Here is a 23,945-nt window from a genome sequence, read left to right as displayed (position 1 = left end):
AGGATATGCTTACTGTTTCCCAGGTATGGTCTCAGCTCCATCCACTCCACTACTCCAAATTCCCACCTAAAAAGGCTAAGTTGATGTGTGAATCCTGGCAAGGCATTGAATGAGGACTAGCCAGAATCAGCTAATTCAGATTGAACTATCAGAAGAATGCAATTAAACATACTTACCAGTGACAGATACTAAAACTGTGTTTTACCTTTGGCATACATATTGCTTGATACAATTGTCAGAGACCTCATTGCAAAACAGCATAATGACACATAATACAAGGACAAACGTTTGTTTTTTCAACTGCCTGTAGGCATTGTTTTCTTGACCTCTTCCATGCAATTGGTTCAAAAACTGAAAACCAGCTCACTTTCAGATGCAAACAGAAAACACTGATACATGTGGTGTTCGCACCACAGCAAGTTCTAAATTTCCCTCACATTAGGTGTAAAACAAAATTTCTTAACTTATGCATTTAAATTAGCAACTACAAAGTTCAGACAATAAAGTATATACATTTTGCACATTCTTCACATCAAATATGAAAATGACAGGTATTGTTTATAAATATTCATTTAATTTAATGTTTACAGAGAAAAAAGGAACACTTCAGCATTCAAATACGTTAATTTCTGCAATTCATAGTGTAAGTACTTGCAAGTATAAAGTACTCACAATAAACACTATGAACTGATTACACAATTTCATAAGTTACTTCAGCAGTGTTTCCCCCCCCCAGGTACAAGTGGTCTGAATAGATGCATAGCTGATTCAAGCAAAAGAATCCCCAAATGTACGACTCCTGTCTAGGATCGGAAGTATAAAGTTACATTTATATTAAAAAAATCCTGAGCTGAGCATGGAATTGCAATGCAACAATTCCTTATAGAAGTCCTGATCTTTATGTAAGCATTTAAGGTTTCCACAAGTGTTCTAGATTATAGCTATATACGGTAGAAATTATATCTTCCCAGTTGTCAGCAACCGATTCAGTCGAGAGAAATGTTGAGCTGGCTTTAGCGGACCCTAACCTTGCAGTGGCTGGTCAGCCTCAATCCATCCCCACTTTCACTCAAGAAATGGGAATCGGTTTGATAATAAATTCACATTTCCAAATACAAAATACTTGCATACTGATTTTTCCCTTCAAGGTGGGAGGGAAAGTTAAAAAATCAGAAATACTCAAGCATAACTTTCAGGAACTTTGAAAGGAGAAATGGGGAGCAAAAAAAAAGAAAATTACTTAGGAGGTACAATGCCAGAATTTGCATTTTCCTCTATTTTGGTTCATATTTTACTGTAAAATTAAAAAAGGTATTCTTATTACGAATACAATGGTAGTAGCTCCAAATGGTACAGTTGACAAACTCAGCGGTCTTGGAATTTCCTTCGAGTCAGCATTCAAGATCTCGGCCTTGTGCCTGCTTTCGTTAACACTGGCTATCGTCTCTGAAGTCCAGCTGTGTGTAATGTTGTTGGCTCATGCTGGCATTGGCTCAAGTTTGGAATTCCAGTCTGCAATGGAAGCTGCATTGTGTAGGCGTAGCCAAGATTGGGGTACTGAGGGGAGGCTGGGTAGTAATGTTCATAGGTAGGATATTGTGTATACAATGCAACATTGGAATCCAGGTACGAGGTGGAGGGCAGGACCAGGCCAGGTTGAAGGATGGTCTGTGGGATCAGGTATGGTGCAACACTGGAAAAAGGTCAGAAAAATTAAAGGTTAATCTTTTAGCGCTGATCATCTTTTATATGACTTGAGAAACACTGATGCTTTGTATTGCTTTACAGATTCATTGAAGTGTGTTGGACCCTTTAATGTTTTTGACGCATGTTGATTTAAAAAAGGGCTAACTTGTGCACGGCCTGTGGGGATAATTTCTGGTTGCAGACTCAAAGAAACTACCTAAAACTCCACTGCAGGACTGTGTATTCAATCTATACTGTCCAGTATTGGACAGTGTGCTGCATTGTTAAGGGCACTGTCTTTCAAAACCAGTGATTAAACTGAGGATCCATCTGCCTGATGATGTGGGCACAAGAGATTCCACTACACTAATGTAAGAACAAAGGAGTTCTCCTGGAATCCTCGCCAATATTTATCCTTTAAACACCATCAAAAAAAAACATTAGCCAGCTGTCACAGTTCTCAGTTGCTAGTTAGTTTGAAGACAATTACCTTAAAGGATCAGCGTGACTGCATTCAGTGCAGGCCTGCTTTCAGGAAATGTATCAAACACATTTGAATTTGCATACAAGGGACTCAAAGTCCATTTCAGACAGCCTCTGATTTTCTTTACTTCTAATGCAGAACATACTCTCCAGTCTTCACTATATTGAATGCTACTGTACCCCATCTTTGGTCTATAAAAGATGCACAGCAAAGAATAGACCCAAGTATCAGCAGGCAGTTAACATTATACACTAGCACAGTTCTTCCCAACATATTGCTCTGTTCAAACCAGCATTTGCAGTACAAGTCAAAAAGCAATAGAAGCAAAGATTTTGTGTGTAGCAAATATCAATCTCAAGAATCAAAACTAGGAGCAAAATTAAGACCATACCTCATTTACCACAGATCAATTGACAAGAACATTTAGAAATAAGAAAAGCCAATTGGATCATCAAAACCATCATATTCTCTCTTGATAACTGAATGGCACATGCCTCCCGATCATAAGTCTTAATTCCTCCTCTTTGGAGATTAGAATTTTTTATTCTGATTCAACATTAAAGTGAGAATCTCAGTGGACTCCTGTTATTTCAGCACATTTTCTGAATTTATATAATCAGCTACTCCAGAAATCTAAAGTACAAAATCCCAAATACTGCATTGCTTTCTTTGCAACACAAGACCTCTGACCGGAAGTAAAAGAACAGTCAGCTAAACACACAAATATGCGAAACATTTGTATTTCTCCTTTTGCCAACACTACAAAAGCAGGAAGGAGTAAGATTCTTGAGGCAAGGTCAGTTACCAATTGGATTACCAGGTGTCCAATTAATTTGTTTTATCAATGGGATAATCTTGATTCTTGGGTGTATGTCAGTGGTGATCAACTGAGGTCCTGAACTTGTATTCTTTATGATGAATGGCCCAGATTTACAGAGAATAACCAAATGGTTACAGTGTAGAAGCAGCCATTTAGCACTGGACCTCAAAACATTTTGAGTAGCCCTGTAAATGCCTTAAATCAAAGTTGCCTCTACCACACTCGTGGGTAATGTCTTCCAGACTCTACCTAAATGCGGAGTGAAAAGGTTTCTGGTCATCTCATATTTGCTTCTTTGAAAAACCACTCAAGTGTGTATACTCAGGATTTTGGGAGGGGAAAAAAAAAAAAAAAAAATCAGATCTGTTCTCTCCATCCACCCTCAAAAACAAGAACAAATAAGAAACAGTCCCCTTCTTTAATTTATCCTCACTGAAGTTTCTCATCCCTGTAAACCATTCCTGTAAATCTCTTCTGCAATCTCTCCAATGTTTACATCCTTTCTGTAGTATGGCACTTTACTCCAATTGAGAAGTCTTGTAAAGGTTCAGTATCACCACCTTGCTCTTGTACTCTATGCTTCTACTAAATTAAGCCTAGAAAACAGCATGGTTCAATTCTGTCCTAGTCCTGCCACCCTTAGTGACTTGTGCACATCTACGCTTGGGCTTCTGCTCCTACAGAGACTTAAGAGTAGCACCCTTTAAAGTCCCTGTTCCTTGCACCAAAATATACCAAATATATCTCCAATTTGAACTTCATCTGCTATCCTTCTGGCCAATCCACCAACTTGCAAATGTCTCTGAAGTCTGACAAGTTCTGTACCATCTGCAAACTTTAAAAAACCCATTTCCATGCACATCTAGATCTAGATCTAGATCATTTATAGCAAAAATCAGGAAAAGCAAGAATCCCTATTAGCATCCTGGGGGTGACCATTAAATGGCTAGTCCAGTTTGGTTTCTGTTCAAGTGCTACAGGAGCAGCTCAGGCATTAGGAATCTTGCAGCAAGTAACTCACCTCCTGTCTGCCCAAAGCTTGACCATTAACAAGACACAAGTCAGTAGTGTGATGGAACACTCCCCACTTGTCAGGAGGAGTACGGCTGCAACAGCACTGAAGATGCTTGACACCATCCAGGATAAAGCAGCCTGCTTGATCAACACTACATCCGCAAACATTCATTCCCCTCTGCCAATGCTCAGTAGCAGTTTGTACTATCTACAAACTGCACTGCAGAAATTCACCCAGGCTCCTTAGACAAAACCTTCCAAATCCACACCGACTTCCATCTAGAATGGCAATGGCAGCAAATACATGGGATATTACCACCTGTAAATTATATTAGGTCAGTATCACCAGCTGAGGGGATTACAGAGTACAGATCAGACTCATCTCAAAAATAAAAGCAAAGGGTGGGCAAAGTCCTTCTAAAATTCCTTCAGTATCCTAGCAGGGATTTACAACTTGCATTACAGATTGGTCCAAAGCAGGTTAAATCCTCCTAAAGGCTGAAGGGAGATCCGAGTAAAGAATAGAGAAGGTAACAACACTGGCTCCAACCTAAACACCCATTCATGCTCTGGATTAATTCAACTAATTGGTTCATTGGAAGGACCAAGTCATACTACTAGCTAGAAGTTAATTAGTATCTTGATGTTATAGCCAAGAGGGTTGGAATGCACACAGATTAATGCACCTAATGAATAATATCTGGCCAAACCAGATTTCCTCAATAGACCAAAAGGAGCATGCAACACAGATGACAAGGTCTTTGATTCAAAACAACTGCCCACTTCTGTCCCCTGGCAGTAGAGGTTTTTCATTTGGCCTTCCTACCTTGGACTTGGGTGTGATCTGCCTAGGTTGCCACTGTCTCCTACAGAAGGAGAATATGCTGCCCATAGTCAAGTGCAGACATACACTTAAAGCATGGAACGCATAGGACTACACTCCATTAGGAGGCACGCTTTCGGAGAGGTGGAGCAGGGGGAACGGAAGGACTCTAGCTGTCACCATCACAATAGGCAAGGTTAGACACCAATTGTTCAAAGCATCACCATGCATGTGCAGTTATGATCTTGGAAAAGACCAAACTGAGGTTGACGACTTGCTCACCCACCTGGCTTGTTTTTGTTCAGACGTTTCATCACCATGCTAGGTAACATCAGTGAGGCCTCCAATGAAGCAATGTTGTTCTACTCCACTTGGAATTTATACTCACCATCACGGACTGGACAGTAGTGTCATTTCCAGTTTTGTTCTGTATGGGTTTGTATATGGGGTCCAATTCTATTGGTTTGTTGATTGCATTATGGGTTGAGAACCATGCCTCTAGGAATTCCTGTGCATGTCTACATTTAGTTACGCTGTCCCAATTAAACTGATTGCCTTCATTTTCCGAGTGTACTAATATGAATGAAAGTTGATAGTGTCATTTTGCTGCTAGCAAGTGTTTGTGTATTCCGATGGCTAGTTTCCTTCCTGTCTGTCCGATGTAATATTTATGGCAGTCGTTGCATGATATTTTTTTAAACTACCAAAGTTTTGGATGTCATGGGAACAGGGTCTTTGATCCTGGAGTGTTTGTTGTAGAGTGGCTGTGGGCTTGTGTGTAACCATGATTCCTAGTGGTCTTAGGAGTCTTGTTGTCAGTTGATATGTTCTTGACGTAGGGCAGTGTGGCCAGTGTTAGGGTGTACTGCATCCTCCTGTTGTCGTCTGTTTAGTAGGCACTTGTGGATGACGTTGCAGGGATATCCGTTCATAGCGAAGATTTTGTATAGATGCTCTTCCTCTTTCGTGCATAGTTCTGGTGTGTTGCAGTGAGTAGTGGCCAGTTTAAATAGTGTCCTAATACAGCCTTGTTTGTGGATGTTGGTGTGGTTGCTGTGGAAGTTGAGGATTTGGTCAGTGCAAGTTGCTTTCCTGTATACTGAGGTTTGGAACTCACCATTGGTCACATGTTCAATTATGTAGCACAGCATCGCTTCATCAGAGGCCTCACTGATGTTACCTAGCATGGTAATGAAACCTCTGTACAAAAACAAGCCAGCTTGGCTAGCAAGTTAACAACCTCACCCACAACCAGAGTGACAAATCTTTGCTAAATCCTTAAATACCAAATTCTCCCAATTTCCATTCAGTTGCCATAAAATGCATGTTTATAGTGTTACAGATGCCCTTTTCCAGTAGACACTAATGCTCAAATCTTTTCAAAATTATGCCAGAATTTTACAGCAACTAAAGAATCACTTCTCAGGTATCAAACACAGGACCATCAAGATCAAGATCAAAACTTGAAATAACTCAAGCATATGAAAGGAAACATACCACTTACCCGTATGGTCTCTGCATTAGAGGGGAATGCACTTGCTGCAGGGCCAGACCTCCTGGCATTTAAGGTGGTGGGGGAAGAAAAAGAGGGGAAAAAAATCAGCATTAGAGTAGGTTTAGATTTAAATAAATGTAGTAATAAAGAGCATTTGCAAAATTTGGGCCTTCTTGGGCTGAACTCTCAAAAAAGTACAAACATAAATATCTCAACTTAGCTTGCATGTCAAAGACTAGAATATAACAGTGCATGGAGATCCAGCCCCCCTGATTTGGAAATTGGGAATAAAGAACTGATGCTTTCCGTACCATGCTCAAATCATTTGTTAACACTACATCCATACACCCCAATAAAGCTACTTGGTTGAGGTACGGAATTGCTGTAATCACGTGAGTAAGATTGATGTTGTCCCATAAAAATAATGGGGCACATTTTGCAGAATTCAATATAATTAAGTTAAACCCAGGTAGAACGTAAAATATTAAAAGTAGAACTGGAAGATCCAAAGAGGCGTAGAACCTCGATTTAAAAGTTGCAAGACAATATTTTCCCCCCCGAGCCAACTTACATTAGTAAGTTTTGTTAGGAAAATTGATACAGCCTGCAGCAACATACAGACCCCAGCAAATATCCATATTCTTAATAGTCTTGTGCATTGGAGACTTGACTCCACCAGATGTTCCTTCCCATTACAAACTATGCTGCGTAATAATATCTAAGAATTAAATGAAATTTGATTGGTAGATTTGGACAAATTGAACTGTAGATCAAGGCCAAGATTTGAGTTAGTCTTTCTGGCTTGAAATTCAATGCTTTAATCACTCATTTTGTGGTTTAATAGAATAAATTGTAATGAATTCATAGTAACTTTAGCTACTTACTCCAGGCTCCTGCACATATGTGCTACTGTGTGTTGCACAGAAGGAGAATGGATGGATAATAAAATGTGACTTTGTAAACAAGTTAAAATCATTTGGGTTAAATTTATCACAGCTAGCAAATGAAAGAGACTGGCCATTTTAGAAATTAATTGGGCCGGGACAAGTCTACAAGTTCTTCTCCTGGAAATTGCTGCAAATTAAAATAGCATTGTTTTCTGCAGGGATCTGTATCTATGTCTCCTTTTTGAAGTTCATGGTCTCCATTAATAATATTTAAGAGACTGAACCAGGAAGTGTTAAATCAATTTGATATCAAAGCAGGTAAAGATAGCAAAATAAGGCAAAGATTGATCTTTTGAAGAATCTTTCAATTCAATGTTTGGAAGAATGAAACTCCACATTAAGTTAATTTTCAGTGTCAGTGGGTTTGTTCGGCAGTGAGCAAGACTTATCACACCATTAAAAAGGAATGGACAAGTCCTAACTTTATGGTAGTACAGTCCATTGCTATGATGCAAATATAGAAACTTCATTCTTTTCAACATATTTGACATAGAAGCCAGAGAACAAGATATCATGTTCCCACATCTTAGAAGAATGCCATATCCTGTACAGCAACTTCCAGATTTTTGCTGCACATCTGTTACATCCTAAAGGATCAACATCTGTGTTACTACTGAATTTAAAGAAAAGGACTATATACAGCTGAGGAAAAATCATTGACATCTATTGCACCTTAACTGTTACATTTGCTTAGCTATTTCTAGCCATTTTAAGAAACACCACTTTCTTTGAAATTAATACTAAAAAATATTGTAACAGCAGTATGTATTTCCAGTTTCTTCCAAGATCTTTTAACCTGCTGTTGCCCTGTATATACTCCAACTTTTCTGAACATTTACCTTTACAATAAGCCATCTTAGCAATTCATAAGGTGGCAACTGGTATTTGCTGCACCTCTTCACATCCATCTAGACTTAGTTTTAAAAACTGCCTGGGGTGCAGCAAATAGAATACATAATACACAATACACTACTAACCTTTGAAACTACCTGAATCAGAGCTCATCCCAATGGGAATTACTCAAATGGATGACATAGACTTGGACTATTTACTTCCTTGCAGGATACGAAAACAGAGAGACATTAGGTTACAAACAAACGATAACATAACCATGCCTGAGACCAACAAAGAGAACTTAATGGGAAATTGACAAACTTATAGTTATGTCATTCCTCTATTGTAAGAAAAGTTGCTTCATCTAAGTTATCAATTAGTCTAGTTTTTGAAACTAGTAATCAAGATAGAATTCTTTTTTCTACCTCCAGTTTTAAAAAGTTGGCCTAACACAAGGCTGAGATTCCAAACCTAGAACAAGTCAAATTCTACATTTTGTTCTTGGGGGAAGCAGGGGTATTGAAACATACCTGAATGTACCATGCGGGGTTTGGCCCCAAGAAAGGCAAGGTTCACGTTAGTTTTTCTTCCATCAATGATAGGATTAGGATCTTTACATGCCCTATCTGCTGCAACCCAGTCTGCCATGGTGACCTGTAATTTAACCCACGCCAAAAGAAGTTTGTTAAGAAAGAAATTCTAAACAGGAACAGGAGTTCACAATTCAGAGATTAACTTTGACAAGACAAAAAACCCACCACCAAACTTGCAACAGCCATTTGCTGGTACAGGTACTGTACCCCAATGCACATGTCTGAAGACTGACTTTTTCCCCCTCTTCTGGATGCCACTATTTACCATTATATAATTTACTGTTTCTTTATATTCCTTGTCTGCTGAAAGCAAACACACACTGCACTTTTCATGATCCAGCCCATTTATGATAGTAATGGATTGGACCTTCACTGAAAATTCTTAAGGGCTGAAAGGTTATCAGGGGTAGGCAGGGATATGGAGTAATCAGATCAGTGGAGGAGTAGACCTGAAGGCCCGGCAAATTACTTCTGTTGTATGTTTATTAGCTTGCAAAACATGCAATTTAGACACAAACCAATTAACTTTTTGCAGGTTCAAGCATTGGTTAACAGATAATCAAATTTAGGAAAGTCCAAAGTCTGGCATGGCCTCATCCCAGAATGCTGGTCTTGGGACACCATATCCATAAATGATGGGTAGAAAAACAGTAGTATTGTTAATTTTTGTTATTTGGCTTTTTGATAACCACTATTCATAGGGAGGTATTTCAGGAATGTAATAAAGGTAGGGATGCATTTCTACAGTCATATATGGCCATAATCTAAAGTACTGTGTACTATTTTGGTTTGATTTAAGAACATAAATGAATTAGAAGGTCAGAGAAGGTACACATGACTGATGCATAGGCTAGAGGAATGAACTTCAGGAAAATTGGTCCAACAGGGCCTGTATACATTGAAGTTTAGAAGAATATTAGGTGATCCTATTCAAACAAAATCTTGAGGGGACTTAGGCAGGGGAATGCTGAGAGGATACTGCCCCCTATGGGAAAGGCTAGAACTAGCAGATAATTTAAAAATAAAGAGGTCAAATCAGCCACAATCCTCTTGAATGGCAGAGCACGCTAGATGGGCTGAAAGGGCTTGTTACTAATTTGTAGGCAAGAGTTCAACGAGCAGCTGTCATCTAATGCTTCATACAGTGACTATTCATGAGCAAACGTATTTCAAACATACTGCATCCACTGCTGTTGCTGAAAGTATCAGTTGTTAGATTTTAAATCTGAGTAGGTAAATTCTTGTTAAGCAAAAGTATTAAAGGATATAGGCCAAAAGCAGGTATATGGAGTTAGGCCACAGATCAGCCATGATGCCACTGAATAGCTTAAGGGCCAAACGGCCTACTCCTGTTCCTATCTTCAAACCTGGAGTGTGCACATGCACAATGGGTGTAAGAAGCTGATTAAATAATTTATATAGCACTTTTAGCATAATAAAAAGTTAAGGTAATACAAAACAAAATGACTGAGCCACATTTGGAAATATTAGGGGAGCTCAAGGAAGGTTTAGTTCAAAGTGGTAAGTTTCAAAGACTTTCTTAAAAAGGGAGGAAAGCAAGAAAGGCAGAAAAAGGTGTAGACAGGAAATTTCAGAGCTTAGGGCCTAGGTGACTGAAGGCAGAGTCACCAAATGGCATGATCAGATGTTCAAGGAGCCAAAATTAGAGGGCAGGTATCAAGAGTCATGGCACAGGAAGAGAGATAGGACGTGCAAGTCCATTGGTGAATTTGAAAACAAGGGCAACGCTTGATCAGGATCCTACACAAGTCAAATGACCGTAAGTGTGGTAGAGGGATCAGGACTTAAAGACAGGATACAAGCAGCATAGCATTTGAATTACCTCTAGTTTAGAGAGGGCATCCAGGAGTGCATTGGAATAATTAAGTAATAAAGTACAAGTGATGATTTCAGCAGAGAAGCCAAGGCTTTAACCAAGAGGTTAGAGTTAAATTGTGAAAACAGACTGCCTTGACAAAACTGCAGACATTTGGATGGAAGTTCACAGGTTCTGAACTAGTCTGGTTTAGTCCTAGACAGCTGCCAGCAACGGATGGTATCAGTTTGGAATGAGAACTAAAAACAATGGTTTCAGTCCATGCACCATTTAATTGGAGAAAATTTCTGCTTGTCTATTAAGAAGTCAGATCAACAGTCTGATGATTTGTTGAATTGCAGAATTTAACACAAACGCATGCAAGTTGCCCACGAATAAAGAATGCTTTAATAACGACTGGTTGTAAGCCTTGAGCATGTCTAAGAGCTCGGATCAAAGATTTTCCGAGCCCTGAAACCTAGAAATTTATAGCACAGAAACAGGTTTTTAAGCCCATCATGACTATTAGCTTTATGCTGATATACCCAGAACCCAAATCTACTCAGTGCTCTCCTGTAACTCTGTACCTCATCACTTCAAATGCTTGTTCAGTAGCACACAATTACATTAAAATCTCAACTGAAATGTTGTAAACTCTTAAGTTGTTCATTGAAGATTTTCACAATCTTAGCATGAGATTTCCATAGAGAATTTATCCAATAATGCCACATACTAACTAGCTGCCTGGACAATTATCCTTTAAATTTCATGGCTCAAAGTATGTTTGCTCCTTACTTCTTGTCACTTGATCTGCCCCGCTTTTGCAGAAGTGAAGACATTTTAAAAAAAAAAAGGAGACTGAAGCGGGTAGCAATTCAAAATAATTTTCAGTTCCCAATCCATGGAGCAAATCTGCAGTTGGCTTAAAAAACCATCAAGGGAACAATATTAAAATTAGTTGATCACAATTTATGGCAGAGGTTTGGACTGCAAGAGGAAACAAATGGGCTCAGAAAATCAGCTGCACTCCAATTTGGATTCAATCTTTTGAAAAGAAGAATGTTACCAACAGTATTTTATACTAATTGGAGTAATAGGACCTTGGCAGCAGGTTCATAAGCAATGGTGTATTTGCACTGTAATTCTTAATACCCTTGAAGACATGAGGCACAGAATACAAAGTAATAAGTCTGTTCCTCTGTCATTGGTGTATAGTGCGAAGGTTTGGACAATGGACAAGGCACACTGCATATACGTTATGGATCAGTGGCTCCAGTTCTTAAATAAAAACACAGACTCAAATAGAAATGACTTCCTTTACCAACCTCAAATAATTAGTATTCCTACTGTTTGAAAAGAAGAAAGAGCACCAAGATAAATGTAAAGAATTTAATGAGATTAAAAAGCTTTTTATGCAACGTATAGTTGAATTTTGTCATTCACAGTCAGTTGTTGAAATAATCCAAAATTCCTTTTATAAACACAAGGACAGTTAGAAGGTGAATATAAAGCAAAGAACTGCAGATACTAGAGATCTGAAACAAAAACAGAAAATCGGTGGTGAAACACAGAAAATCTGGCATCTGTGGGGAGAAAGAATTAACAATGGAGTCCTGTGACTTGACAGTTCTGATGAAGAACCATTAACTCTTTTCTCCTCCTCGTCCCCTCCCCCCTGCCACACGCTAATAAGCATGTATGGTAGAACTAAATTGCTCCAACCACCAGGTTTTCTAAAAATATTGTCATAGTTACATAGTCAAATCACTAGGACTCAAAGATCACAGTACAATAATCCTAGAGGATTGTGCAACAACTAAGCTTTTGGATCTCTGACTAGCTGTTCTATTTGTCTGTTAAGATTAGTCATGAAATTAATGACAGATCACCACCTGTAGCAAAACACTGATTGATTGGCAATCATAGTAATCAAATATTGCTATGCTGTTTTTCCATGAATAACAACAATAAAGAACTACACAATAGTTCAGTTAAAATTGAAGCCCATGGAATTAAAAGGATCAGTAGCAATGTGAAAGCATAAGTATTATTTCAAAATTTGCAGATGGCATGAAACTCAATGTGCTAGACAAGAGGATGAACAAATCTCAAGAGGAACTTGGTGAAATGAGCAAAATACATCAGATGAGATTTGACAGAGAAGTGTGAAGTGATGCATTGTTAGCAAAAATGCCAAGAGGCACAAGCTGAAACTATCTTTCCAAGAAAGGTTTATAGGAACAGAGAAACCTTGGAAATCTACATACAAGCTTTTCAATGGGTGGCAGGGCAGATGGAGAAAACGGTTAACAAAAACTATGTAAACCTTAACTTTTGTTAGTAGATGAGTATAGAGTTTAAAAAAAGTCAGTGAACCTTTATAAAACACCGACTAGCACTAAGCTAAATTGTGATATTCAGTTGAGAACCAGACTTTGAATTTGGTCTACATGTAGGTTTAAGTAGCAGGTTAAAAGAGTAAAGGAAGAAGAAATTCCTAAAAACTTAACCTATGCAGATGAAGGCTCTGCCACAAACAAGGAAAGGATGGGGAATAAAAATCATGGATAAAAAGTGGCAGAAATTTTGGTGGGTAGTTGGAGGAAATTACATAGACAGGAATGGGTGAGGCCACAAAGTGATTTGGAAACAAGGATGAGAATTTTTTTTAAAAAGACTAATAGTAGGCTCAGAACAAACGTAACATCAAGCACAAAGGTGAAGGCCAATGAGGACTTGGCAGCAGAGTTTAGAATGAGGTCGAATTTACATAAGGCGCACAGTGGAGACCAGTTAAAAGAACATTCCAACAGTCAAATCTAGTTTTAACAAAGGCACAGGTAGGAAATGTTGTGGAGGTGGAATTTACTATCTTTGGTTATGAAAAACGATCATGTTCTTTTCAGCTTGATTCAGATGCCAAGGTTGCAAATAGTTTGGCCCGAATTCAGTTGTCAGGTAGAGGGATGGACTAGATTGCTCGGGAACAGTTTTGGCAAAGATGAAAACAATGCTTTAGATCTTCTAGATATTTAATGGAATGAACTTTTTCCACATCCAGTACTGAGGTATGGTCACAAATTTTGTTAAAATCAGACAGGGGAAGGATTGAGGTGAACGGAAGGCCAAAGCGACTGTTAATTTGAAAGAAAGTTTAAATGATGTGGTGGCAGGGAAACACTTTCCAGAAACGAACACAGAAGGAAATGAAGTTGAGTTGAGATGAGCAGCAACCATACACCAACCGTATTGATAGGTTGTGAATGCCTCAAAACAAGAACCTCTCTTTACAGGAATAGATCAGCGCTAGCCTGGAAACTAAGCTTCTAAGGAGGGACAGTTGTGATATTTCAGTTTCCAGAGAAAAACAAAACCAATTCTTTACTTGGAACACCCCACTGCAGTTATTCTGTACCTAAATAGTTTAGAAATGGTCTGAATCTGGCCAGATTACAAGAAAGAATTGAAGCATTAATATAAACAAATATTAAAAAGAGTTAAAAAAGATTAGCTCAAGCTTGCACCAGACCAGTGGGAACCACTTACAGTTGGGCCAAACTGAGCTCTTCCAGCTGATGTTTGTTTTCAAGTCACCTGGCTTTCAAAGCTCAAATTTATTTTCATGTTACTAGAAGCGTTCCACGCAGCAGTGTACATAACACTTGAGCAAGGCGGTACTTGAAATGTGTATGAATATGCAAGGTAGCTTGATTCAGAGGCAAGACTTGATTTTCCCCTACAGGTGGATATTATATAAAACTTGTTTTATAGAGAAATAAACATTAGTTCAAATTAATGGACAATACTAGAACTTAAAGGATCAAATGTAGCAATAATAATAAGTCACAATATGGAAAGAGAAATATTTTAAAAAGGGCCAGTAGCTGCAGAAGGTGTGCTAGCCATCATATTAAATAGGCAGGAACAAAAGCTATACATTAAACTTGCCACAGCAGGAATGTCACCGGTACATGGGACAACGTTGCACCATAAATTTCAAATTAAAGCCAGTAATATTTACATTGGATTGTAAATAGTCTTATTCACTAGCATCTCATCCTTGTTTTCCGTTGAGTAGTACGGTAGGATCTTCATTGTTCAGCTGAACTAGCAAACACTAAAAATACTAATACGAGCATAGCTTTTGAAATAGATATGAATTAGAAGCTTTGCTTCAGCCCTGTGCTGCCATTCAAGAAGTTTGTGGCAGTTCTAATTATTCTACATTCTTGCCACTCCCAATGATCTTTCACCCTTTGCTAACAAGTATTATTACCTTTAAAGAAAAAAATTCAAAATATTCGACCACTTTTAGAAAGATTTCCAAAAACACTTAACACTGAGGAAGTTTTTCTTCATCTTTCTTAAATGGTCATTTTTTAAAAAGATAAGAGCAACCCACAGTTCTCTATATTCCCGTAAGAGGTAAGATCCTTTCCGTATCCTCCCTGTTAAGATCCCCAGGATCTTTTTGAAAAAACCTCAACAGGTTTGGCAGTATCTGTGGAGAGAAGAGTCAATGTTTTGAGACTAGTGACCATTACAGGGCCAAAACAATGACTCTGCTTTCTCACCACAAATGTTGCCAGACCTGCCAAGGTTCGCCAGCAATTTTTGTTTCATATTTCCAGCATCTGCAGCTTTGTTCATTTTTCTCCTCAGGATCTTGTACATTTCAATTACATCACCTATTGCTCTAAATTGAAGCAGATATAAGGCTAGCCTTTTCACTCTTCCTTGAAAGGGCAACCTATCCATTCCAGATTCTAGTACAGTAGACCTTCTCTGAACAGCTTCCAATTTTAACATCCTTCCTTAAATAAGGAGACTAAAACTGTGCACAACAGGGGCACTTCTAGTGTTGTCAAAACATCCTTCAAGCCAAAAAACAACTCATTCATATTTGTTAGCTAATCAAAATTAACTTATAAATGGATTCAACTATTCATGACCAGCATTAAGAACTACACAAGGAATTTTCAGACCAAAATGTTTTCCAGTACGTTAAATACACCCGTTTGCAAACGTAAATCGGTTGTTACATCGCTGGATAAGTCAGGGATAGCCCCCATTGCCCTTATTACTATAGCAAGCCATATATATGTTATTTGACCTTGCTGCGCATTGATTGGTAAAATGGCCAAGCCTCTACTTCCTTGGTTACTTCATGTTGGTGGTGGATATCTAATAAGATTAGCGAATTTGGCCACAGTGCCGCCCTTGTCACACCTGTGGGTAGTCAGCAATTTCTTTTGGACAACCGTGGAGTCTAAAGGAGTTTTGAACCAATAACTTGACATTGGGGTTAATTTCGAGTTTAACGTCTCACCAAATAGTTCAACAATTTCTCTTCGACCCCAAAAACGAGAACGCTCTACTTGGTCCTGTTTGGTATGGCAAGTAAGTCAGATACTCACAAAACCATAACCTCGAGATCGTCCGGTCAACCTGTCCGTTATCACCGCCGCTTCTTCAATTTCTCCGAATCGCTGAAAATATCGTCTGAGTGATATTTCGTTGCTATGATAAGGTAACCCACCCACGAAGAGCTTCCGAAATACTCTGTCCTTATTCATAGCTGGCATGGTTTGGGGGGGGGGGGGGAAGGGGGTGTGGAAACAAATACAGAAAACATACAATTCTTACAATAAGGCGGATAAAAAAAAACGAGAAGCCCAGTGATTATAATTTTGCAGTAATTAAAGTCATTAATGTCTTGGTGAAAAAATATGAAATAGACACACTTTGAGAACGAGTGGTTACTCACTGGCCGCTACACGCGTATCTGCTGCGGAATTCACCTCTTTGTCTCACCGCGCACTCGTTGCCTCCGTTGCTTTTGTTTCTTTGTAATTCACGATGTATCCTCACGGGACTCGAAGTTACACCCCGCTCGACAACCCATTGGCTCATACGGCGCCTGGACCCGCCTTAGTGGTAGGATTTATTTCCTCTTGGCTACTGAGCCCGTCAATCACCTGCACAACCGTACTTACTCGAATAGCAATTAATTCATAACGGCCGAAGAGCATTAAGGTCTCTACGCCTTGCAGCTCTCATACACTAAACACAGATTATCAATCGGGCTAATATATCGTATAATTGAAAGCCGTGGGACAAGATTTTCATCACAAGTAGCTATCTTCGTGAACATGTGGACAGGGGGTAGTGCAACGGAAAATTGTTGACGCCGTCTGGTGGAAAGAGAACGCTAAGCATTAACATGAGAGATTGGGAAGTAAAATAATTTTAAACCTGATCTTTTAATGTATATTTTTGTCAGTTTTCATCCCAGTTTCAAATTTCCTGCGTTTCATCAAAGTCTGCGCACCAGTCAGAAGGCTATTGGTTGTAGAGTGTAACATGATCTCCAACTAAAGGCACTGCTCCTACTAAAGTTAAGAAATTCAACATGGGTTGGGGTGCAAAACTGAGCACTGCAGTTATTTAGTCATTATATTTTCTAAAAGATGTGTTAATTTTACAGTGTTTACCTGAAAACTAACTCCTGCTCCACTGATTCTGATATCCCCATGATCCCCACCATTGATGGTTGTGCCTCACACTGGGGCAATCTCATCACCTCCCTGCTCATGCATCACCACTAATCAGTGTTCCATCCACTTCCAGGATATATTAGCCCACGAGGTCCATGATGGTAGGGATTGGAGACATCAGGTTTCACATTCCCTATGTGGACAAAATTCATGATTGCTCAAGTAGCAATGAAGACATTTCAATTGACAACCAATCTAATAAGCAGCATTGTATGAGGCTGCTATCCTAATACTAGTAGCACTAACTCCTTCCGAACCTGCACAAACATTTAGCCTTCTTTAACAACTAAGCTTCTCTCTCCCTTATTCAGACACTAGCTTCATCCAATAAATCTCTGCAAAGAGACTAGCATGAGAGACCCTCTTCTCTGGCTTCCTCCTCAGGGGTGAAGGTAATGAACCCTCTGACGATAACGCCATGAGGCCTTCAACTACATCCTCCACCAATTTGGAGAATTTCATCACTGTGGCTATTCTTTCTAGATCAGAGTTGGGAGACAATCTGGTGAGTATACCACTGACACATCTCTGTAGTTGGTTCAGGGAAAAAAATACCCTAGGTCTCTGACATTCAGAGGACTGCCAGAGCCCAGGGATCATTTCAGCCCCAGGCAGATGAGTCCCTGTTCTCCACCTTCAATGACTTTCAATACAGGTACAGGGACATCAGGCAGGTTTGTATTCAGTAAGCTAAATTGATAGATGGATGTATCCACCAATGTTATTAGTATTGTGTTGGCTCTGCATGCTTGTGTCTGGCACTCCTTGGACAGGTTGTAGACTGCCATATAGAGCCAGGTCCAGCACATTGTTAAATATGTGCAGAGACCTGCATTCCACTGCTCTAGCCCTAGCTGCTCAGCATTGATGGCAAGATGAGAGGGGCACAAGAAATTTTGACCAGACTCCAAATGTCCTTCTTCGCAGGATGGTGCCAGAAGGCACCCACATGGAGGTGGAACAACACACAGGAGTTTCCCCACCCCCGAAGCTTCCTCTCCGGACACACCACCCAGTCCCTCTACTTCTTCCTGCCCATGATGCTAAAGTCTGCAGAAGTTCAAGTTGAGGAGGGAGACCCTGCATCTGGCCAGGGCAATCCCACCATGCCTTGGCTTGAAGGCACCCTGAGACAACTGTTCTAGTCTTCCAAGTGAACAAGGCTAAACACAGAGCAGGCTCCCTCCAATGCAGAAGTCATTTAGACAAAGTGGGAATCAGAGGAAGAAGAGAACATATTGAAGAAACAAGCAGTCTGGGTGACTTTTCATTGTAAATAGCCTTTCATCTTTGTAAATAAACATTTATGTGCACTGTTACAAAGTCTGCTGTAGTATCATTTTCACTGTTAGACCTGATTAAGTTATGAAAGTGAGAAATGTGTAGGCTATTCAGACATCTCAAGGCTGAAATAAGTTATAATGGCCAAGCATTGTTCATTCCCACAAGCAACTGACTCCTTGACGGCACACAACATCAAACATCAGGGATCCTTGAACTGTGATATGGAGGTCTACAGCGAAGACATTGCATTTTAATGTGGGCAATAAAGGGAATGTACCAGAGCCTGGCTTTCATGCATCATTCCACATTAACACCCACATTGTCAGTGAGAACACTGAATCAGTGATAAGTCCACACATCTCTGCAGGGAAAGGTACATTTTATATCTCAGCTTTGCCATTCAAGGCTGGGAGATGTACAAAAATAGCTGTTCACATTACCACTCTTTTTGTCATGCAGTGGTTAGTAGAGAAAAGCTGCATAAAGTGCTGCAACCTTTACAGCCAATTGAGAATGCTCAAGCATATAAGAGCATTTTCAGTCCAAGCACATTCTGAAACATTGAAGGGTTACCAATGATAGAAGGCTTAAACAAGATTTCTGTCAACCTGCTGGTTATCAGGAGATGCCTCACTATACAACACTCTGATATGATATCCTGACAGAAGTTTTAAAGGACTGCCAAACCTTAATGCCAAATGATGTTAATGCACTGTCTCACTGATTACATAGTCTACTGGCCATTTGGAAAAAAGCAATGTGTAGATGCTTCACAATGGAATCAAGTAAGGATATCAAACATACAATCACATGGATAATGAGACATTTGATTCAGCAATGTCAAAGGTCAAAGGTAAAAGACTGCAAAAGTAGTAAGGTCCACATTTCTTTGCACTAAGCTTGCTATATCACCAACAGAATGTTAAACAATTAAACAATGTCCAAACACAGCTAATTCATTCTGCAATAAGGTGTACAGCTGGCTGAACACAGCAGGCCAAGCAGCATCAGAGGAGCAGGAAAGCTGACGTTTTGGGTCTGGACCCTTCTTCAGAAGTGGGGGAGGGGAAGAGGATTCTGAAATAAATGGAGAGAGAGGGGGAGGCGGATGGAAGATGGATAAAGGAGCAGACAGGTGGACAGGTCAAAGAGGCGGGGATAGAGCCAGTAAAGGTGAGTGTAGGTGGGGAATTAGGGGTGGGGATTGGTCAGTCAAGGGAAGACGGACAAGTCAAGGAGGTGGGGATGAGGCTGGTACGTAGGAGGTGGGAGGAGTGGATAGGTGGGAGAAGGGACAGACAGGTTAGGAAGGCGGGGACGAGCTGGGCTGGTTTTGAGATGCGGTCGGGGGCGGGGAGATTTTGAAGCTTGTGAAGTCCACATTGATACCATTGGGCTGCAGGGTTCCCAAGCGAAATAGGAGGTGCTGTTCCTGCAACCTTCGGGTGGCATCATTGTGGCACTGGAGGCAGCCCAGGATGGACATGTCGTCCAAGGAGTGGGAGGGGGAGTTGAAGTGGTTCGCGACTGGGAGGTGCAGTCATTTGTCGCGAACCGAACGTAGGTGTTCCACAAAGCGATCTCCAATCCTCCGCTTGGTTTCCCCAATGTAGAGGAGGCCACATCGGGAACAATTTGGGAACATCGGGACTTCACAAGTTTCAAAATCTCCCTGCCCCCGACCACATCCCAAAACCAGCCCAGCTTGACCCCGCCTCCCTAACCTGTCCATCCTTTCTCCCACCTATCCACTCCTCCCACCTTAACCCCTACTCCCACCTCCTACCTACCAACCTCATCCCCGCCTCCTTGACCTGTCCGTCTTCCCTTGACTGACCAACCCCCATCCTAACTCCCCACCTACACTCACCTTTACTGGCTCTATCCCTGCCTCCTTGACCCGTCCGTCTCCTCTCCACTTATCTGCTCCTTTATCCATCTTCCATCCGCCTCCCCCCTCTATTTCAGAATCCCCTTCCCCTCCCCCATTTCTGAAGAAGGGTCCAGACCCGAAACGTCAGCTTTCCTGCTCCGCTGATGCTGCTTGGCCTGTTGTGTTCATCCAGTTCTACACCTTGTTATCTCAGATTCTCCAGCATCGGCAGTTCCCACTATCTCTGATTCATTCTGCAAGTGGGTTTCAATTAGGTTATCTTTGTCCTAATGGGCTCAATGCTACAATCTTGTGTCATTTTCTTTTGGATAGCTCTCTCGGTCAATGTCCAATCATCAACCTCATCTTGACCCTTGTAAGATTGCAGTGAGTTTCCTATTTTGTCTGCATTCAGGCCATCCCCATCTGTTGGCTCTAGTTGTGAAGGGCACAGCATGCTCTTCACACTTTTTCTGAGTTGTAGTGCAAGGCTCTGCCCAAGTGGTACAGGTTTCAAAATCCAATCCATGATTTATTGCACTATGACACTGGTGGAAGTATGATAGCGTTATATCTTTGTTCTGGATCACACTGAGGATTTCATAAAGGTGTCACAAGCCAAGTTTGGAGTAGGTATATCTTTGTCTCCAAGCACCATACCTGTATGGCCTAATGACTTTTGTAGGAAGAGTAACCTGTGAGTTCTCTGGTATTTAACAGCCACGGCAGTTCCCAGGATGTCTGGTGTGAACCGTGGCATTGATGAACACATAATTCGAACATTGATGAAGAGAAAGTCTTTTCTGTTGATGAATTCTGTACGTTGGTGATAGCGTATTCTCAAAGCAATGCAGCTTCAATTGATGGTGTGCTGCATCTTGGAGAAGCCAGGGATGATGGACAATCTAACAGCCTAAGCTGCTTGACTCACTCATCATGGGGGAAGGATATGAATAGCTGTGATCGAGAGAAATTGAAATCAGTGACATTCTAGATGCACCTACGTGTTGAGGATTGGGAGGTGCCACAAAGAACTCCAGCTGCTCTCCAAAGCGAGTCATCAGCATAAAAATTCAGAATAGCTTTGATAGACACCGGATGGGATTTTCACTCACTCCTTCTGGGCAAGAGTCCTGCTCCAGCAGATAACACAAATTTGGAGATGATGATCTGGAACATCCTTAATCAATGCCTGCCCTGTCTTTCAGATAGTTGAAGATGATGTAGATATGGGGTCTCATTATTCTCCTCTGCCTACTTGATAGATCATCACCTGCTGCTTCTTCTTGAGGCTGAGTGGCAGCCACTGGGGGTTGTTCTCTTACTGATGTTGTAGTAATCACTGTCTCTTGTCTTCAGAATAGCACCAAGGTCTCGATGATCTCTGTTGTGGTAATTCCCATGTGACATCTCGGAGTTGATAATTTGTGGGGAATGTCAAAAAGATAGTGCAATTTTATTGAAGAAACTCCTGAATGCTCATCTCCATAACAATTGAAACCTTGCTATGTCCTCAGTCTGTGTGGCATAGGAGCTTCCCAAGGAGGTCACTGTCATGCCTCCATAAGGGACTCAGATATGTGACCATATCTAATTGCACATTGCACAGCCAAAGATTTCATGCTACATTGAAAGTAGAATTCTACTAGTAAGTGTGATAGAGCCCCACTCCCAAAGAAAAAGCTCTCATCCACATCACTGACCATATCCTTGCATGCTTACAAATCAGTGTGCAAAGTGCAGACTTTTAGAGCTTGGGTGACTGCGCCTTGCTGTTGTTACATTTGTTTAGCTGACATGACAAAGAGGCAACTATGCACAGAATGTAGTTACTGTGATTGCTTGAGGTCATATTTAATGACCGATTGGTTGGCATTACTGAATCAGTGGAGGCATGATTCTTGTATTTACCCAGCTGAGCCTCCAATTTCACTTTTTTTACTCCACCCTTAAAATAACTTACTCTGCCCACTTTGCATGCAGTATCAGCTATTTTGTGTAGTTATTGTACAGTTGATTTTCATTCCAATGTGAGATTCCAATGAAGTTTCACTGAGTGATTTGCAGGTCTGCAAGTTTATCATGAATTTGTCCTTTAAGTTCCTTTTGTTCCCTGTGGCCTGAGGATCATTCAGCTTAACTTGTTTCTGTTGATTCCCTGAATGACCCCATTTTAAACTGAGCGCCGATTACTTTGGAAATTCAATTTCCCTTATTGATCATATCACTCCACATTTGGAAGCCAGTGTTATCATGAACTATTTGAATACCACTTTCCAGGGCTCCCAGTCACCTTCTATTCACTATGATCTCCCATCCTTTCACCGACAATCGTCCCCTATCGTTGTCACCATTCCCTCAGCGACCTGTCTGCTTTCCTCCATGAACTACCTCCTGACCATTATTGACCAACCTCCCAGGACTGGCTGTAGACCACATCCCAGAATGATTTGGCACAGTAGTCCCAAATGACTGTGATCCATTCCCCAGTCTGATGTCTCTGCACCACCATACTGTAATTCCTGGCCTGATTGTGGTCCATTCCCCAAACTGCGAGAACACCAACTCTGACGTTCTGTTAAGACCACACCTAACTCACCCTGGACTGAAATAGGACAAATTCCTTGACTGACTGTGGTGGCACCTTGACTGAATGTAGCCCTCATTAAGTCCAGTAAGATCTGCTCTCATTTGAATTTTACCATGGCTACTTGCTTTAAGCACCTGCAGTGTGTTTGCTGCATAAACTGCTGGCATATATTGCAGACATAAGTTGATATAACACAGTGCCACAAAGCAACATGTCCTCCCCCTGACTGTTGTGCTCCCCACTGTTAGAAGTTGCCTGCCCCTCCCTTCAAGCTTAAAAGCAATTCAAACCGTGCAGGCTGGGAGCCTGTAGCGGAGTACTAAAGACATTGTGTGCTAAGAAAGCAACGCAAACCACAAAGTAGCTGGCAATCAGTATGTCAGTGATGAAGTCAATGAGTGTGCACTTAGAAAACAATGTGAAACAGAGAGAGGCTGGCAGCCTCCAAGTAAGAAGTGAATGACCACTAAGAAAAGCAAACTTAGAGCCATAAGATGCATCCTGTCTGCATGTATGCGTGCCACTGTGCACAAAGCAATCTGGTGGAAACATGCAGGCCATAAATATCCCATGGCTCCAAAGCAAAGAGGTGAAGGGCGGAAATAGTATCAGAGTTGGTGCAAGAGGTACGATGATGTGGTGAGGCTGGTGGCTTGCTGATGGCAACTTATGTGGATGAAGTAAGGTGGCCATGGAGCATGCAGTACATGATGGCCAGGTCAAGCAATTGGCGAGCTGCAGCTACAGGGACAGAATTGGAAGTAGCACGTAAAAAGGCAATTTGGAGCTTTAATGAAATCCAAATACATTGAAATACAATAGTTGCCACTCTTTGGCAAGATTCTGAAGTCACCATTTAAGGCTTGAGGGGAAAATAACTTCTCAAAATCAAGAATCATATTTTTCCATTCTTGCTTCCCACATTTCTTGACATTATCATGCCACATCAGGGAGGGAGAAATAAAGGGATGCTAATTTAAGACTGAGATGAGGAGGAATTTCTTCTCTCAGAGAGTTGTGAATCTTTGGACCTCCTTGCCACAGAGAGCTGTGAGGGTAGAATCCTTCTGTACATTTAAGGCTGAGATAGGCAAGATTATCGATCAGGAAGGAATCAAAGGTTATTGCG

The 23,945-nt window shown here is 40.7% G+C and overlaps 1 protein-coding gene across 5 annotated transcripts; it reads right to left on the bottom strand.

The window, feature by feature from the left end:
- Positions 1–554: 554 nt before the first annotated feature.
- Positions 555–17,106, bottom strand: LOC109913991 (RNA-binding protein 38-like). Of its 5 annotated transcripts, none has more exons than XM_048612857.1 (6): positions 17,007–17,106; positions 16,314–16,706; positions 15,930–16,090; positions 8,634–8,757; positions 6,332–6,383; positions 555–1,693 (listed from the first exon to the last, which is right to left on the bottom strand). In XM_048612857.1, exons 2-6 carry the CDS (start codon positions 16,423–16,425, stop codon positions 1,438–1,440), a joined length of 705 nt encoding a protein of 234 aa, XP_048468814.1. In that variant the 5' UTR covers positions 16,426–16,706; positions 17,007–17,106; the 3' UTR covers positions 555–1,437. The 5 variants fall into 5 exon arrangements, with proteins under 5 accessions (XP_048468814.1, XP_020369146.1, XP_048468813.1 ...); XM_020513557.2 differs by having other exon boundaries at positions 16,314–16,490; positions 17,007–17,094; XM_048612856.1 differs by having other exon boundaries at positions 16,314–16,904; positions 17,007–17,068.
- Between the last annotated feature and the right edge of the window lie 6,839 nt (positions 17,107–23,945).

The sequence above is a fragment of the Rhincodon typus genome, chromosome 27 (genome assembly GCF_021869965.1).
Source record: "Rhincodon typus isolate 14 chromosome 27, sRhiTyp1.1, whole genome shotgun sequence".
In the NCBI taxonomy this organism is placed as follows: Eukaryota; Metazoa; Chordata; class Chondrichthyes; order Orectolobiformes; family Rhincodontidae; genus Rhincodon; species Rhincodon typus.
The sequence above is the reverse complement of the archived record's forward strand: the minus strand, read 5'-3'. Positions and strand labels throughout refer to the sequence as shown.

Coding starts and splice junctions, on each gene's coding strand:
- LOC109913991 (XM_048612857.1), bottom strand. CDS start 16,425: ATGAGCCAATGGGTTGTCGAGCGGGGTGTAACTTCGAGTCCCGTGAGG. Junction 16,091..16,313: donor GTGCGCGGTGAGACAAAGAG/GTGAATTCCGCA, acceptor AAACCATGCCAG/CTATGAATAAGGACAGAGTA. Junction 1,694..6,331: donor CTAATGCAGAGACCATACGG/GTAAGTGGTATG, acceptor ACCTTTTTCCAG/TGTTGCACCATACCTGATCC.